The sequence below is a fragment of the Rattus rattus genome, chromosome 4 (genome assembly GCF_011064425.1).
Source record: "Rattus rattus isolate New Zealand chromosome 4, Rrattus_CSIRO_v1, whole genome shotgun sequence".
Lineage (NCBI taxonomy): Eukaryota > Metazoa > Chordata > Mammalia > Rodentia > Muridae > Rattus > Rattus rattus.
The window spans coordinates 43,283,513-43,302,972 of record NC_046157.1 but is presented as its reverse complement, the minus strand read 5'-3'; the positions used below and the strand labels follow the sequence as shown (position 1 = coordinate 43,302,972).

Here is a 19,460-nt window from a genome sequence, read left to right as displayed (position 1 = left end):
TTGTATTCCAAGAAATACAGGAAATTAAACAAGAGACCGCCTTATCTATAATGGTGCAGCAGCTGCCTGTAAGCCCCATGGATCTCCCAGACAGAAATAAGAGTATTTCTTTTCTATAGTCCTGGGGTTGGGGAAGCTGTGAAAAAGCAATTGTTTTTCAGTAAGTTGATTTAAAAGCACTTAAAGAATTCCAAAAGAGTCTCGGCTTATAAACTGGTAACTGCTCCATCACTGATAAATTCAACACAAAAACAAATGTTGGTACTCTTAGTATAGTCGACAAACTTTTAGAATTTACATTTTAGGCTGCCCTAATTTCCCCATGGTAAAATTTGATGTCAAAAAGTCACAAAGAGCTTCTTAAGGGATAGCTACCTTGCCAAAATCTAACCAAGTATGGCACAAGACAGTCAAGTCAGAAGATTTTTTTCTTCACTTTTTCTTCTTAGCAAATTCTCAAGTCTTATTCACCCCCCAAAACAAACAACAAACAAAACAAAAATAAAAAAAAACCACACCCAGGAAAAATAAACAAAACAACAAAATAAAACAACACTTGGGAAAGGGAGGAGGAGGAGGAGGAAGAGGAGGAGGAGGAGGAAGAGGAGGAGGAGGAGGAGGCGTGCACAATTCAGGACTATTACTCTGTACAAGTAACCATAGATATCAATACTAGCGGCTGGGAGGGAAGTCTCTCTCTGTTAGTATTTTACCAGCAGAGCTTGTAACATGCAAATTTCTAGATGCACATAAAGCCTAGTAGATTACTACTTCAGATGCTGGAGGCAGAAATCTACATTCACAGAAGTCCTTAATTAACGAATTTTAGGCCCACTAACCTAGAGAACACTAGATTGAACTTGGCTCAATTAATCACGCCTGACAATAGTTATACATCATGGGCCTGAGAGATGGCTAAGTCGGTAAAGACACCTGCAGACCAACCCTGACCACCTTGTTTAATCTGAGACCCACATAACGGAAGGAAAGGATTCCCTCAAAGTGTCCACCAACCTCCACCGGTATAGCACGTGTGCATCCACACAGGAAATAAAACGGTAAATTATTTTTTAATTATATATTGCTTGTAACAAGATCACCAGGCTAACCTGCACATAGTAAAGTTTTCATTAATTCAGAGATGTCTCACTGAATGGCAGTTATGTTTTGGAGCTTTATACAAACGGAATACGAATCACGTGTATTTGGGGGGCCGTGAGGTCACAAAAGATGCAGCCCAAAAGTTAGAGGCATCAAGGTACAAAAAGGAGCTGGTAAAGCCCAATTCGCGGCGCCGGAAGTTCAGATAATGAATGCTGGTGGACTTCCTGGAACCTGTTCCTAGTAACCTGTTGGACACCCTGGAGTCAGGCAGGCAGTTTTCCTCAAGTGGAGATGAAAAAGCAAGCTCCGTTCCAAGTCGGGAGCAGGGCGACAGTCCCCGTGCCCCGCCTCAGTCCGCCGCACGTGCTCCCCGCCCCTCCCCGTCTGCGCGCGCAACCTCGCTCTGGCAAGCCGGCCAAGCTCGCGTGTGCCTCCGGCCACCCGGACCGCGGTGCACGTGGCCGGGTCCGCAGCCCTCAGCCACCCGGCTCACCAGCCAGGCCTGAGCCCTCCCGAGCTGCACTTCTCGGCCCGACCCGAGGCCCACACGCTGTACCGCACGGTACAGCCAGAACCACCACACTCACCAGGGACGGCCTGTTGCGTGTCGTCTGCAAGTTGACTGGGCTACAGCGTGGAGGGGCGGAACGGCGTGGGCACGTCAAGGGCGTGTTCCCGAGACGCGGCCCCACCTCCCAGACGTGTCCCCGCCCCGAGACGTGGCTCCGCCCCCGAACTTCTGGCCCCGCCCCCGCACCGCAGCCCTGCTCCTGCCTACAACTACCTACCTTCCCCTGCACAGGCCTGCTAATGAACCTAAAAACCACAGAATGTGAATGTGCTTTTTATGGTTGATACCGCCAAATCTGAAGTAGAGGGACAAGAAAATGCTTCTTGAGAGAGTGTTTGTGCTCGGTTGGTTCACAAAAGATTCAAATTGTTTGTCATTGTATACAGCTTTAATATTTATACGATTGTTACTAATTTAACATTTTTGGTACCAACCATCTTATTTAGATTTCATATATTTTCATTCCAGTCCTTTTAAACTTTTCTTTATTTTAGTGTCTTTTTTCATACGATTTATTTTGTTTGTATTCTTTCCCCTTCCCCAATTCCTTTCCAGATTCTCCCCACCTCCGAACCCATCCAATATCATGTTCTTTCTCTTTCTGATTAAATAAAAAATCAAAACGAAAATAAAACCAAAATGTCAAAAATACCAAAACAAAAAAAGTACACACACACACACACACACACACACACACACACACACACACACACAAACAACCCCATGGAATTAATTTTAGTGCTAGCCAGCTAGTACTGAGCTTGGGGCCTTCCTTAGAGTGTAGTTAACATATCCTCTGGAGAAAACTGATTTCCTCACGTAAAGACTAAAAAAGGCGAGCTACAGTCCAAGTCAGGAGTTGGGCAACAGACACCGCACCCTGCCTCAGTCTGCCGCTCGTGCTCCACGCCCCTCCAAGTCTACACACAGCCTGGCTCTACCAGAGCCACCCAGCAACATGGGCTAATTTTCCAAAGAAAATATTAGTTGCAAATAGTTTCAGTTGAGAGTGCACTTGTGCAGGCCTTCATAGGCTGTCGTCAGTCTCTCTTAGTTCATATGCACATCAACCCTGTAATATTTGGAAGATGCTACTCCTTTGGAGTCATCCATCTCTGGCTCTTAAATCTTCTGCTTCCTTTTTCTCCTAGATTATTAAACCATGAGAGGCAGGGGTTTGATAAGGGCATCACATTTAGGGATCAGGTGGATTTCTAATATTGTTTTGTTTCTGTTGTCTGTCTATGTTAACTTCTTAATTTAAGGAATCTGATGAACAGTTCAACAATTAGCTTTCAAGAATACAACTGTCATATCCCAGAATTGGAGCATGATTCAAAAGCCTATTGGTTGTCCTTCGTGGAAAGGGAGGGACTTTAACAAAATGTCGTTGATTGGCTGTCTTAAAAGCGATAGAAGAGTACTTGTTTTGAAGCCAGGCAGTTCCAAGATCAAGACATTGTGGATTCTGAATTTCAGTGTGTCTGGTGTGGCCCCCAACCCAAATTTGGTAACCGAGGTCTTTGGTACGCATCCTCACAGGCTGGAGTGGCAAGGCAGCTCTTTGACATGTTTTGTCAACTCCATTCCTGAGAGCTCCATCCCCAAGACCTAATCTCTTCCCACAGGCCATGCTACTGGCATTGGTGACTTCATTCGTCATCTATGTCTGAGGTAGTAGACACGGACATGCAGACTATAGAACTCAAGTGCCTATCCCTGTTCTCGTTAGACTTCTGTTTCTGTATCTGCCTAAGAAAAATGCTGCAAACCCCCAATGGCACAAAGTAAGCAAGAGAGTCTCAGAACTGCAAGGCGCCATTCACCTGAGAGGAATTTGACAAACCCCACATTGAATCTAAAAAATACCTTCAAAGTAAGAATTAAATGCACTCGGCCCTATGAGGAAACTCAGCAAAGAAGACAAATTAATGGAGTCGTGTCACTGTGCAATAATCTTTGGGTTTTACTAACTACAAAAAAGGTAAGTTTGCTTAAAAATGGCCTAGCCCAAGGTCATTAAAGGTCCTACAGATAATAAATCTCCTGGAACTCGGACTATTTGATTTGATGAATGTAAACCATCAGTACTAAGTTCACTGTTGAGATTGCCCAATGCCTGTTACTAGTGTTTATAGAGCTGGTTGTCCTTCCTGTCTTCTTCACTGCTCATAGTATAACTTCTTTTGCAGCTCATGCTATAGCAAAGCCATTTGGACTGTATGACACTTTTTTTTATTAAGTGATACTGCATACTTCCCTTCTCCATAAGCTCAAAACAGTGGGTGACGAACTGTTTTCCTTGATGAGATGTCTTGTTACTTCTCTATATCTGTAAGCCTTGCATGGACTTACTCTTGGCTCTTGTGAAAATGAGATGTACTCCCTCACGGATACCTTCAGAGACACTTGGAAGGAAGCAAGTAAGATTGTATAGAAGATGTTTTCTAGCTTTGTATAGATGGACGGGAGAGCCCAGCATGAGGGTGGAAGGTTTAATTTTCTGTTTTTATTTTTTAAAACTATCATGAACTGGGACTGGAGAGATGGCTGTGTGGGTAAGAGCACTCACTGCTCTCACAGAGAATTCAGGCTTGGTTTCCAGCACCTGAGGTAGCTGACTCACACTGTTTCTGTCTCCTATTCCAGGAATGTGCCAATGCGTTCTTCTGGCCTTCAGGGGCATCTGAATGCAGGAGTTATCTCTACATACACTCAGGTACACATATGTACATATAAAATGGTAAATAAGTCTTTAAAAATCATCAAGAACTAAAATGGCAAAGTGCTGAAAGTGGTAGTACTCAGAAACTTACAGTCTACGAATGACATTCATTAAACTTCCAAGGAGATGAGAAGCAACTCTTCTGACCATGAGATGCTCCTGAATGTAGAAAAAGGAGTCTCTGAGAGAGAACTATACACTTCTGCTTATTCCTTAAATGCTGCATAATCTAGTGAGGTACCTGAAGAGTATACTAAATGAGAGCTTTTACTTGGAGTTTGAGTTAAAACCACAGGCTGGACCCAGCATTTTCCAGGCCCCAAGTAGACTTGTCCTAAAGTCTACTAATAAACACAAAAACCTCTGAGGAAGAACCATATTTGCTTTTTTGCATTTGGTAAAAACAAACAAACAAACAAAAAGAATCCCACCACTGACTCACAGGTAAAATAAAGGATTTAACGTAAGCAGCCCAATTTTTTAAATAAGATTTGGACAGGTCCTCTGGAGTTGGTAAGCAAACGCTGCTCCTAACACGCCAGGAACGTTCACTACCATGAAATACACTCTAGTCCTTTAGCAAGGTTTCTTGACCTTGACCCTCTTGGCACCCATGTTGGTTTAATAAGTGTGTGTGTGTGTGTGTGTGTGTATGTGTGTGTGTGTGTGTGTGTGTGTGTGTGTGTGAGAGAGAGAGAGAGAGAGAGAGAGAGAGAGAGAGAGAGAGTTGTGCTTTGTGTGGTTTGAGCAGAATACTGGGTATCTATGTACTAGATATTAAAGCTCTGGAAGCCCAGTTGTGACAGCCTAATGATCCCTAGACATTATTGAAATTCTTCTGGTGGCAACCCCACCCCAAAGTTTAACTTTACGCTAGATTTAAGTTAAGCTCTACCATGTTATCCAGAAGTCCCAGACACTGCCCTGAAAAGTTAAGTAGAAGAGTCCAAAGGGGTCTTGTGATGATTATCTACATTCAGTATACTCAAAGAAAAGATGGGAAATTTAAGGGAAATTTGAGAGGTTGAAAATTTGGGGGAGTTGCTATTATTGGGAAAATGAGGAAATTTAAATAACATGTCTCCTCCTCCCATAAGCAAAGTAACAAAAGTTCCAAACCCTGCACAGGGATATGGTGTACCTTCAGGAGGGCTGCTGGCTGTTTGGAACTGTGAGACATGCTTCTCTTTATCTCTATATGGAGAAGCTCTCAGCACTGGTGGAAGGATTTGTAACTCCTAAGGCATTGCTCTGAAGTTTTGGGGGTAGAATTGCCGTAAGTATTACCAGCTGCTTCTTTCCTTGAAGGTACTAAAGGTGAAGATTGGTTTTTGTCTCAAATAGCAGTCAGGGGCATAAAGCTGAACGAACAGCCTACTCTGATACCCACTGCCGAGTGCCTAGGTGTGTTCTGGGCTGTTTGTGCAAATGAACTGGGCTCAGACCACTTAGAAGGTGACACGGCAAGTGAAGAAAGGCAGTCATTAGGAGATGCTGGGATGTGCTGACCCAAATGGGAAAGGAGACACAGTAATCACACACATCAGGCCAAGACCCAAAGTTAATTTCAATAAACCCTAGTGTGTAGATCTCCCAAAGAATCTTCACTTGCATTAACATTTAATACAGACTACTAAAGTAGATATATAATATGTGGGACCTCAAACCAACTGAAAATGGCAGTTTGAAAAACTGCAATTAAAGATATTAGCATATAAAAGTATTCCTTCTGTTGTATTATCTACCTTTTATTACTATGGTGATTGCTTGTTTGATTTTAATGTTAAATATTGTACTGCAGTGCTGGCTTGAAGGGTGAGTGGATGAGTTCACCAGTCTGTTCAGTCCTTCTGTGTCACTGTAGTGTACATATGTATGGGGGGGGGTCTCTGCGACCACTAAGGCCAGCAGAGTAACAATCTGTGCAAGGAAAGAAGTCCAGTTCGGCATCACTCAGTAGCTGGTGTTGGTCCAAATTTCTAGAACCTGACACTGGGCACTTCATTTTAGGCACAGCATAAATTGAAAATAGTTTCCTGGTGGTAATTACCTTAACCCCATGTGCACAATAAAACTTAAGTCATGACTACATCAAAACTTTTTAAAAGTACATATGACCTCTTCCATAAAGATGCTTTTAAAGATTGACTACATATGATCTCTAAAGGGTCTGGGTGAGTGTTTAATGTTGTGTTATTTATACAGGTAGTATAATATCACCACACTATTAGCTATCTCCACTCCTATCTGTAAAGTACATATGACATCTCCCATAAACATGGGTTCTATTGACAGAGAAACAATGCTCTAAATAAGGGTCTAGGAGAATGGCTGAGATAAACAGAAGGGTCTAGAGGATCCAGGTGCTTGGCCATACAAAGACCACAGATGTCATCAAGCTATTAAGCACACTCATTCCTAGCCTTCTGGGCAGGAAACGGATTATACCTGTCTTCTTTTGAAAAGACAACATTCCCCTTTTTCCTAGTACTTACCTTTGAGCACAAAGACCTCTGTGTCCCCTACACAAGTGAACTATGAGCATCAATAAGCTATAAGTCCATGGACCGTGAAGTTTCCCATCCCACTGTCCACTGAGCGAAAGGCAGAAGTAAGTAAAATCAGTTCCCCTGAAACTGGGAATACCTCAACCCACAGAGAATGAGTCAAACTCAAGAAGTGGCAACCTCCCAGTCAGTCCCCAACCTCTAACTGACTTCCTGAAATGGGATGTGCCATAGGCTTGTTCCTGATACCTTGATCTCACAATTTTAGTGTATCGTTGGTATCTGCTGTGCCCATCCACAAATGCTCTGGAATGCAAGAACCACCCAAACCTTTCCAGGATCTGTGTCATGGGCCTTGCCAGACACAGGGCAGCCATGGGAACTGGATGAAAGTCTACACTTGATGCTCTGTTCTTCTTCCATTTATTTATAAAGCAAATTCAATTTCAAGTGTCCAGGTAAATCCTTTCGTCATAGATCAGGCTGTATGCTTAGGAAGCTCGCCTGCCTCAACTCACTATTCATCAGCAAACAGAAAGCTAAAACACATACTTAAGTGAAAAGATTTCGTCAGTTCTTTCTGGACTCTGCCTTACCGTTCCTTCACCTGAACTGAATGAAATGAAAGAGTTGAGGAAAGAATGTGTTTAAAGTTCAAATTGCACATTATTTTCCTTATAGGTTCTTCAGATCAGATTTAAGTATGACTCCCGGGGTAGGGGTGGGGGGGGTGAATCAAAAGGAATTTGAGTAAGAATAGGTTTTATGCCTATCTTAGTCACTGTTCTATTGCTGGGAAGAGATAGCTTAACTAAGGGGCTTGCTTATAGTTTCAGAGGCTTATTCCATTATCATTGGGTGGGTGGGGAACATGGTGGCAGCTATGGTGCTGGAGCAGTAGCTGAGAGTTCTACACTTGAATCTGCAAGCAGCAGGAAGAGAGAAAGAGTGGGCTTGGTTTGGGCTTTTAATATCTCTAAACTCTGCTTCCCCCCCTCCCCAACAATGACACACTTCCTCCAACAAGGCCACACCTCTGCCAATCAGGTCTCATCCCCTAATCCTTCTCAAGTAGTGCCACTCCCTGATGGCACTATACATTCAAATGTATCACTCTATGGGAGCCACTCCTACTTAAGCCACCAGTATGCCTGAAAATAAGTCTGTAGTGTCATACATGTTGTATGGCTTTCCGCGGCCCATACATGCATGGCTTTACACAGCTGGTTGTTTATTAGGTAACTGATAAATAACCGAGTATCCCCGAAGCACTGTGATCTTCTGAGAGGCCAAAGAGGAAGTCATTAAATCACATGTGACTGTAATAATAATAATAATAATAATAATAATAATAATAATAATAATAATAAATTTCATTTTCTGTGTACACCCACACAGAGGTCAAATTGTTTCCTATCAAACTTAGCACAGTAATTAATGAATATTAACCAAGTAAAACTGATGAAGAATTTCATCAGCACATCTCCCTACAGTCAAAGGAGCTAATGCTAGTATTGAGAAAGAATCAAATAAGGAAAAACTTGAAAAAAATAGGCTACATTTTTTTTTGAGCTGATGTGTTACAGTCTTGATTACTTGATGGCCCACATGCAATTAACCACTCTGCTGAGAGTTGCACTATCCGCCATCATGCATATAAATGAGCAAGAACCATTAGGTTACTTTGATCTCAGTTGATGTATGACCTAGAATAACATAGACAGACAGACAGATGATAGGCAATAGAGATAAAAAGTACTTCAGATTGAAATCATTCTCAAAATACATACCACGTGGGGTTGGGGATTTAGTTCAGTGGTAGAGCGCTTGCCTAGGAAGCGCAAGGCCCTGGGTTCGGTCCCCAGCTCCAAAAAAAAAAGAACCAAAAAAAAAAAAAAATACGTACCACGTCACACTTTAAGATCATTTTGTACACCAGCCACATTTCCAGTTTCTACTAGTCTTCCTTTGTCTTGTATTTGCTTCTATTTTTCAGGTACATAATCTTTCTAAATCACATTCAATTATTAGAACTCATTGTCACAAAATAGCCACCCCCCCACCTCCCCAGTTCCACATTTATTTAAAAACTATGCAGCAGGTCCTGAGGTCCCTTTCTCACTGAACCAAGATTTAATATAAATATGACCTCACCAGGAGGCACAACCTAATTAACAAAACATATTTTAAGCTATTTCAGGACAGCCCTAGAACTTTATTTGAGGTGTGGGCTTGTGATTATAGCACCTCTTTGAAGTGTAAAATGCTCAGAAATGCCTGCGTTAACATTCTCTGATGAGTAAGGGAAGCAGTGAATGGGGGTGGAGATCCTACCTTTTCTTTAGATGCCTTGTTGACTTAGCTGGTATTGGAAATGATGGAGTCTTCATTACTTTTAAAGGTCATGGGTTTGCATATGACACTTTAGGAAGTCTTGATTTGGAAGTGCCTCTTCACCCCTGGGCTCCATACAGTAACATTATCCTACATCAGGAGAGTGTCATAGCCAGGGCGGCTAACGTGTTACAATGTCAATAAACGCCCCATCATTTTGGATTCCAGGGAACGACCATGATTTTATGTGTTGTAAGAAAAGACAGTCCCTCCCCTAAGATAACAAGACTCATGATTTTCTTTCTTCATCACTTCTTATCTCCTGGATTCCTTTCTTTTAAATTTTTTAAAAATTTGTATACTTTTTTATTTATTCTTTAATCTTTATTTTTTACAGTCCAGACTTTATCCCCCTCCCAGTCCACCCTCTGTTCCACATCCCACCCCCACCCCCCACCCCCGCACTCCCCTTGTCTCTAAGAGATGCCCCCACCCCAACCTCACCAGACCTCCCCACTCCATGGGGTCCCAAGTCTCTCAAAGGTTAGATGCATCTTCTCTGACTGAGCCCAGACCAGGCAGTCCTCTGCTGTATATGTGTCAGGGGCCTCATATCAGCTGGTGTATGCTGCCTGGTTGGTGGCTCAGTGTCTGAGACATCCTGGGGACCAGGTTAGTTGAGACTGCTGGTCTTGTTATAGGGCCACCCTCCTCCTCAGCTTTTTCCACCTTTTCCCTTGTGGGAGCCGTATTGGATTTGGGCCTGGTTGCTTTATCACTGTTTGGCCTTAGTCTTAGATTGTAGAGCAATACTGAGCTTGTAGCAGCAATAGGAGTCCTAGAAGGGAACAGGTCTTCACGAAATAGAGATGATTTTAAAATGGGCATTTTATTTCATTCCAGCTTATAATGAGAGGGAAAGGCAGTTCTGCTAAGGATATAAATTAAAGTGCTTCTTCTTATACTAATATGTACCTAGAACATCTGAGCAGAGAGGTGGGAAAGCTGATGTGACCTGTCAAGATGTTCTTGTTGAGGAAAAAGGTGCTGAAGTTTGAATGTTACTAGAAATTTGTTTTCAGAGTTGGTCTCATCTCTAAATATTTCAGAGTTATGAATATATACAATAGGAAATATTCTGATGCCTTGCAGCCTGTGTGTAAAAATAGTTTAGGTGGACTACAGTGCATCCATCCATTCAATGAAACACATTATGCCACACCATGCTCATTTTGTTTTCAGGAATAAAGGCAGGGGCTGTCATTTATAAATCGAAGAAGAAAATCTGGCTACAAATGGTACAATGTAAATACATTTCTCCAAAGGAGGCATCTTCATAAGTTCAAGGCCCATGTCAGCTCTCACAACAGACACAGTAGGAGGCATAAGATAAACAAACAGCACTGTAAGTGCTTAGATAGTAAATAAAAGCATATACAAAATTTCACTTTTTGTGAAAAATATGCACGTTCTGTTTCTCCAGACCCAACCCCCCAGGCTCCTCCCTAGCTCTGAAAGAGAACACTGGCTGCAACCTCCCTCTCCCTGTCCACGTCTCCTGTGAATCCCACAGACCAACTCTGCCTCCCTTTCCAGACTTGACCCTGTGTCCCAGTTCCCAACTCAAGCAGGTACCTCCTGCTCAACCACAGGTCATGACTGCCAGGATACTTCTTTCTCCTTCTCCACTCTTTCTGCTCCCCTGGACCCAATTTTCAGGGTGGCCCCTAGTGCTGCCATTCTCAACAGAGAAATCTCTAACGATGAAGAATCACTCAAAGAAAAGTTCAAGATCATAGCCACCGGGGAAATAGAAATAAAAACGACTTTGAGATTCCATCTCATACCTATCAGAGAGGCTAAGATCAAAACCACAAGGGACAGCTCACACTGACAAGGATGAGGAGCAAGGGGAGCACTCCTCCATTGCTAACGAGAGCAAACTTTTACCACCTTGGAAATCAGGATGGTCATGCTTCAGAAAATTGGGAATAGATATACTTCAAGAGTCAGCTATACCACTCTTGGACATATACTCAAAGCGTGCTCGATCTTATCGTAAGGACATGTGCTCAACTATGCTTGTAGCAGCTTTATTCAAATAGCCAGAAACTGAAGAAAACCTAGCTGTCCCTCAACAGAAGAATGGATAAACAAAATGTGGTCATATATACAATAGGGTGTTATTACTTGGCTGTTTAAAAGGTGACATCAGGAAATTTGCAGGAAAATGGATTCAACTAGAAAATATCATCCTGAATGAGGTAACCCAGAAAGACAAATATATGTATTCACTTATAAGTGGATATTAGCTGCTAAGTAAATGATAACCAAGCTACGATTCGTATACTTAGAAAAGTTAGGTAAAGAGGAGAAGTCATGGGTCACACTGGGAAACAGAAATAGATTAGATTTTGTGAGTAGACTGGGGATCAGGAAGGATCTGGTGTGTGTGTGTGTGGGTGTGTGTGTGTGTGTGTGTGTGTGTGTGTCTGAGAGGGGGGGTGAGGGATGGGAAAAGAAAGTAGTGGGAGAGATGTCTGGAATTGGGAGGGGGGCACTTGGAGAATGGATGACATGGAAACCAAGAGCAGTGGAATCTTCCTGGCATCTATGAGTGTCAGACTACTGAGGCTCTAAGTAATAGAGGATACTAAATCTCAATTGGCCATCTCTTGTAGCCAGGAAAGTCTTCCAGAGGTGGGACTGGGTTGCTCTCAGTTGAGTTGTTGGCCAAGGGGTACTATGGAGATCCCTAAACAACCAAGGCTGGTGCTAGGACAGAAGGTTGTTCTTTGAGAACTGACAATGGCGCCCCATTGCTGAGGACAATATCCACATGGCTCATTGAATGTGGAGAGGTAAACCTTGTGTCTATATGGAGCCTTTACCCATATGTTCTAGTCTCTTTGGTATGGGAAGGTACTCTGCAGGCTACCAAAAGAGAAATGTGAAACCCATCCCGGCTACAGAACCTTTTACCTACCTTTTACCTACAATCTGTCCACTCTGCAAGATGTGCTGGGGGAATGGTGGGTCAGAACTTGTCGGAGTGGCCAACCCATGGTTCATTTAACTTGAGTTCTATTCCACAAGAAGGAGACCGTATCAGACAGTGCTTGGATGGCCAGGAACCAGAAACTGGATAGTCCAGAGACCTGGGATCTGGGGTGCCTTGTCCAGTTGTCATCACAGAGGTTTCCTCAGGCAGCAGATGGGAATAGATACAGAGACCCACAGACATTTATTCTGTGGAGAGAGATTTTAAATTGAAGATCCCCGTTGGGACCCTCTCCTTGGAGTTCAGGGAATCCCTTAGAAGAGTGGGTAGAAGAATTCTAGGAGGCCGAGGGAATGGAGTACAGGAGAACACTGCCTACCGAGTCTGTGAAGCACAGTGCATAGGAGCTCCCAGAGACTGAATCAGCAAGCATGGGGCCTGTATGGGTCTGCACCAGGTCCTCTGCATATACACTGGGGGCTATTCGCTTGGTGTATTTGTGAGCCTTCTAACAGTAGAGTGGGTGTGTGTCTGACTCTTAGCCTGCTCTCGAGACTCTTTTCCTCCAGTTGGGTTGCCTTACCCAGCTTCAGTGGGAGGTCTCTTCCCTTGCCATAGCTGATTTTGTTTTGTCATGTTTGGCTGTCTTTTGGAGGCCTGCTCTTTTCTGATGGGAGGTGGAGGAGGAGTGGATCTGGGGAAGAGAGGAGGTTAGGGACAGCTAGGAGAAGGGAGAGGAAACTGTGGTCAGGATGTACGGTATGAGAAAAGAGTCTATCTTAAATTAAAAAAAAAAAAGGAAACAAATTGCAACTTAACTTTTATGTTTAAAAAACATGGAGAAATTCAAGATAAATTCAACTAAAACAGAAAAAAATTGCTATTAAAAGAAAACCTCCATTAATAGAATTAGAAGATTAAATGTCTAATTCTTGGTGGACATATTTTTAATCAATTGGTATCCATTGTATTTTTTTAAATAGTGAAACTATCCTTTTTAATTATAACAGAAACCATAAAGCTAAGTTCATATAATACGCTTTCATAGGTTTCCTTGAGAAGTGTTTACAAGGCAGCACATTTCTATATTTAGGCGGTTTACAAGCTGGCTGGCTTTTAAAAACTATCTTACAAAGCAGCTTGTGTTCTGAAATCCCCGGTTTTATCCAGGCTTATCCCTCAGACTCATGCAGTCTGTTCGGGATTGTGATCAGCAAATGAAGTGAAAACTGAAATGAGGTAACTAGTACATGCTCTTTGTTTCGTATATATTTCCCAGATAACCACGCTTTCTTTTTCCTTGGAGTAAGAACCTACCCAGAAATCTTGTCTCTCCCTCGGAGCAATGAACTAACGGGGAACACAGTTCTGTTTCACAAACGGCAGATGTGATGAGAAGCAGGCCGACGAACATCCTTGCAGCTCATTCTGAATGGTCTGATAATTCCCTGGTGCAGGAAACGCGTTTTATTTCTAAGTGTTAGACATTTATTACGGGAAGATATACTGCCTGTGTTCCTAGATATTAACAAAAGTTACATTTGATTGGCCAACAGTCGCGCATGAATGGCCCTCGTGAGAACGTGGAGAATATGTGGAGTGTGATAGAGGCCCATTCTCCTAGCCTAGATTGCCAAGTGTATCCAGTGACGCCTCTGATTTAAAATGGTGGAATGAATACGCTCAGGGGACGCATTCGGCATTGTGAGTGCTGTAATTCAAGGTACGTGAAAAACAGCCATCTCCAAGGAGCCAGAGGATTGAATTGTAGGGAACAGTGCTGGTATTTCTGTTTCTAAGCTATTTTAAATTTAACAAATTTGACAAATTCACATGCAGAATTTGTTAATATCATAAACATAATCCACCTATGACTATGCCAATAGCTATAGATCTTCAACCACCTAGGGTATTAATCTACTCTATATTTTCAAAATATTGCCCTACAAAATATCCTTATTAAATCAAGTTTAACAGCCATCAAATGCACACTTAAAAATTTAAATTGTAGTCTATTTACCGTTAAATGGATGAAGTTTAAGATAAATATTAGCTCACTTTTGGATTGTACCTAGAAAAATACAATCTCTGAGAATGTTAGAAAGTATATGTGTCTCAAAATTAGTATGCATATCAGAAAAGCCATAATATAGAAAGAGTTAACTTTTTAGTCCTTTGTACTTAGGAGGGAGAAAGAGTTTTTCTAGAAATCTATGTGGCTCATAAGAGGCAAAATCAATATTGCTGTCACTCACGCAGAAGTTATTCGTTTCTTTAACTGGCATTGAATAATTCCAACCATTCTGTTTGTGTGGTGAAATAGAAGGAGCACATTGAACTGCTTACATTATTTAATGTATTCTCTTAATTCGTTTTCAGCAATCAAAATATAGAAGGAGACATTTTCTGACTTCCTGCCAAGGGATTTGCTCTAAATTGTGCCTTTTAAATAAAATATCACACACTGAATCATGTACACTGCCAATCTGAAAAATGAAGGCAGACCAGAGGGTTTTCTACTGGACAACGTTTACGTAATGCCCACTTGACCTGATTTACTTCTGGCATGAAAATGACTGGGGGATGCACACTTTTCATTCAATTCCTTCACATGGCTAGATGTTCAAAAATTCCCCAGTTGTTCATAGGGTGAGAGTCTCCCCCGGCATGTTCTTCTTTCTCCTTTGATATTTCCCTTTCAGAACAGTGAGCATACCTCCATTACCACAACCACTAAATTGGTTTTTCAACTAGTTTGCCATTCTTTAATGGCTATACATTTGGGAGGTGGGGGGTGGGTGGGAATTTCTGTTTCCCTTTTTACTGCATAACGGTTAATAAAGTATGTGATACATGTAGGCAGCCAACGAGCATTATGAAGAAAAGTTAGACAAATGCTGTGGTAGTCTGAGTAAGAGTGTCACCCATAGGCTCATGTATTTAAACATTGGGTCCCAAGTTGGTGGCACTGTTGAAGGAATTCTTCCTGCCACCATGCCTGCTGCCTGCTGTCGTGATTCTTTGCCACCCAGGGCTCTTACCCCTCTGGAACTGTAAGACCAAATAACTCTTTCTTCTGAAAGGTGCTTTGGTCATTGTCTTATATCACAGTTATAGAGAAGTAATGATTACAAACATAAGTTATGAAACCTATACTTCACCTACAAAATCCTAAATACTGTTATGGATGACTCAAGGTGAATCTAGTGAGTAAAGACTGAGTGAAGTTTAATTTTATCCACTTTGGACTCCATAATATAGGAAATTTAATATCTATAAAACATGACTGGAAATAGAAGAAGGGGGCTGTTCATGGGACTCTCAACTGTGTGTAGATGGAACCATTTGAAGATGGAAACTGTCTTAGGACAATGCTGTCATTTGGCAGACACTGAGAAATCAGTTATCCTTGAATAACTGCCATAGTCCAGCTTTATTCCCTAGTTTAAAAAGTATCATTTTTACAAAAAGTGTGTCAAGATGAAATAGTTACAAAATATTTATTCCCGATGGAAAAATTTCCCTTTTAATACACATGCCTACGATGCTTATTTATAAGGCCAAAATTTCCCCAAATGCCCAATATCCAAGTAAGAAAAGCCAAGACCAGCTGCAGGGGTTGTGTTTTCTAGCTGCAGAGGGCGTGTGGACTAACACATTTGTATTTAGTGAGGAGGATCTCAGATGGAATGGGATCATGGACTCTGACATCCCCACACTGCTGGACATTGGAATGCTGGTAAAGATCAGGGAATCTGAAAATTCTTACATATTCCTCCATCCATCTGTCCAAGAAGTCTGTGCTGCAATCTTTTATTTGCTAAAGAGCCATGAAGACCACCCTAGTCAATATGTGAAATGTATAGATATACTCATCTTTATGTTTCTAGAGAAAATCAAAACACAGTGGACCTTTTTAGGCTGTTTCATCTTCGGCCTTTTACATGAATTGGAACAGAAAAAAACTAGATGCATTCTTTGGCCACCAGTTGTCCCGGAAAATAAAACATCAGTTCTATCAGTGCTTGGAAACCATAAGAGGCAATGAAGAGCTTCAAGAACAGAGCTTTAAGAATAGATGGCGTGAAGTTGTTTTACTGTCTTTTTGAGATGGAGGATGAAGCCTTCATAGTACAAGCAATGAACTGTATGGAACAGATTAACTTTGTGGCTAAAGGTTATTCTGATATTATTGTTGCTGCCTACTGCTTAAAACACTGTTCTACCCTGAAGAAAGTATCCTTTTCAACCCAAAATATCCTGAATGAAGAACAGGAATACAGCTATATGGAAAAGCTTCTCACCTATTGGGATCAAATGCGCTCCATATTCACAAGCAATAAGAACATCCAGGAACTCCAAATTAAACTTGTCTCAGTGAGCCAGCCTTTTCTGTCTTTTATAATCATTGGAAGCACCACAGAGGCACCATTAAAATACGTAAGGCAAATGTGGTGCGCTTTTCATGGGAAAAGCACCCATTCTTTGAGTTTGTTCAGAACCACGATTTGCAATGTTTGGACTTCAGCTCCACTTGCTTCTCCCGCACTAATGTGAAACTGTTGTGTGATTTCTTGAACCAGGCAGAGCGCAACGTAGAAAAACTGGTGGTAAAACAGTGTGACCTTTCACCTGATGACTGTTAGAACGTTGCCTTTGTCCTGATGAACAGCAAGGCCTTGAAAATTCTTAACTTGGCCTGCAACAACTTGGACAAAGGGATATACTCACTCTGTAAGGCTCTGTGCCATCCAAACTGTATTCTAGAGAACCTAGTGTTGGACAACTGTTCCCTCAGTGAGCAATGTTGGGACTACCTTTCTGATGCTCTTCGGCAGAACAAAATTCTGGGCCATCTAGATAGCAGCAATAATGACCTGAGGGATAAAGGATTGAAGATTCTCTGTAAGGCCCTGACTCTCCCAAACTGTGTTCTGAAGTCACTATGTGTGACACATTGTCTCATCACCTCTAGTGGCTGCCAGGACCTGGCTGAAGTCTTAAGGAACAACCAGAACCTGAAGGGCCTACAAATTTCAAATAATGAGCTAGAAGATGCTGGTGTGAAGCTGCTGTATGATGCTATAAAACATCCCAACGGCCACTTAATGGATCTTGGACTGCATATTAATGACTTTAATAATCCCAGGCATTTCTGGTTTGTGAGAAAAAGAAAAGTCACTTCTTATGCACCAGAAACAGTGTGTAAGCAGAAGCCGAAAACAAGGGTGGAAATTTTGAGGAAGAACATAAACCATGGGTCTATTCTGTCTGCAAACATCTTCCAAAAGAAGAGGAAAATCTTTATTTTGTTCTGTTGTATAAAAAAAATTACAGGTTGCTAATGTTCCAATGAGATGTGATTTTTTTTTTTACCCCATTCTGATGTGTTTTGCAAGATAGATGTGACTTTTGCTTTGCACTATAGTTTCAGACAGGCCATTCAAAGACAACCATGTTAAAATGACTACCTTGTAATGACATTTTTCCCACATTGGTTTCTTAAGCACCCGACAATATGTTAAGTATTTTTAAGTAGTGCTTTGGAATCTCTTAACAGGAGTTTTGCTTTTTGTTGGATTAGTGGAACATTCTAGTAGGTCCAGGGAGTAATGTCACTCTAGAAGATTGTTGGGGAAATTTTAATTGGCTATGCACAAAAATCCCTTACTTAAGGGATAACAAAAATTGTTGATGTTTTGTTTTGTATTAAAGAGTAACTTAGCATTATCCAAAAAAAAAAAAAAAGCCAAAATTCCCCAAGACTTCGAACATTGCAATAAATGTTAATCAATCATCGTTTACATCTTCTTGAGGCCAAGAGACATGACTGGCTCTATTCCAGTTTAACTGTCCAACTTATATCCAGGAGGTAAATAACACCATCTGACTCCAACGGAAGTTTATAGAAAACATTCCTCTTCAGGCTGTGGATGGTAAAATAATTATCTAGCACATGCAACATCCTGAGTACTGCAAAGAAAGGAAAAAGTCATCAAGCAAAAAAGTCCTCTTCACACATATAGACCCCAGTAAAACAAATTAAATATTATGTAAACAACGGGGAAGACAATTCTAGAGTAGGTATCAATGACGTGGTTGTTTTCCAGGATGATTCTACCAACATTTCCTCCCAGGGATTTTCTCTTTATCTGAGATGAATCTGCACAGGGACTTCCTGTGAACTTTGTTCTCATGGAGTCCTCTTCAGAGTGTAGAAAGAAGGAAGTCTGGTCCACGTCAGTCTCACCGTCATGATAGCAGCCATCGAAGGCCATGGCTTGAACTGCATCAATATTGTACATTCCAGATATCTGTCAAAAGGACTTTTCTTTAGTCAGGCACAAATATTATTTTATGAATAGGAACTATAGAAAAGTACAAGTCAGATATTAAACAATTTCCAAAAATGTTCAGCTTGTCTTGCTTGTTATAAAGAGTAGAATTCTAGTTTTGCTTCTGGCATCTGACTTAGAAATCATTTTAATAATAAGCAGGAAACATTGTCTTACAGATCCTGATTTAGAAGGTGGTTTATATTTAATTCCACGAGCTATTTAGGTATCATACAATTAAATGTTAATAAGTATAATGCCAATAATTTCTAATCTAGCCCTGAACTGATAGACAGTTGTCCCAGATTATTGCATTGCTCTTTGTTCTGAGTAACATGAACAGTCTGCCATGCCTTAGGAGTCATGAGCGAGTATGAATTATTATGTCATAGGCTTCTTAGATTTGCTTTGCAACTTATTTTTTCTCTAAGAGAGAACATAATAACACACAGACCTATGTTTTTTGTTTTAGTTTCTGGCGAAATGAGACAGGTCTTCCTATTTTTGCTAACAAACAAACAACACCCTTCCCCAAAAAAACAAGAAAAAAAAAAACCCTTCTAATTGATGCTAACAAAGCCAGATTAACTACAAAGAAATTGCCTTATTTTTTTGAAGCAGTAAATTATTAATGACTTCTATAGCAACTGTGCCTGATTGAATCTATACTGGTTTTTCTTTTGAGTTTTACATTTGGCGATAGTCACTCTCATTAGCATCAAGTAGAGTGTAGGAAGCAGCTGTTAGCAATTGCTTTTGGAGAAAATAAAGTCCTTCTTGATCTTTAGGGAAGCTGAAAAATGAACAAAAGTGGAGAGACTTTTCTAGATGAAATTATTCAGAATTCAAACCACAATCTGCAGAGTAAAATCTATTCAAAATG

General features: G+C 41.3%; 1 protein-coding gene, 1 long non-coding RNA gene and 1 pseudogene across 2 annotated transcripts in view; 2 read left to right on the top strand and 1 right to left on the bottom strand.

Annotated features, from left to right (window-relative positions):
* The first annotated feature begins 13,244 nt into the window (after positions 1-13,244).
* LOC116898920 lies at positions 13,245-15,021 on the top strand. The gene is made up of 3 exons (XR_004387674.1): positions 13,245-13,693; positions 13,799-13,965; positions 14,622-15,021. It is a non-coding gene; the product is annotated as an uncharacterized LOC116898920 (long non-coding RNA).
* Positions 15,022-15,786: 765 nt separating this feature from the next.
* On the top strand, positions 15,787-17,587 carry LOC116898333 (annotated as a pseudogene).
* Positions 17,588-17,984: 397 nt separating this feature from the next.
* The window catches only part of Gabrr3 (gamma-aminobutyric acid type A receptor subunit rho3), a 52,361-nt gene continuing 50,885 nt past the window's right edge, over positions 17,985-19,460 (bottom strand). The window contains exon 9 of the mRNA XM_032900328.1: positions 17,985-18,556. Coding sequence (XP_032756219.1) covers positions 18,257-18,556 — 300 coding nt within the window. The 3' untranslated portion in view covers positions 17,985-18,256. The remainder of the gene's footprint in view (positions 18,557-19,460) is intronic.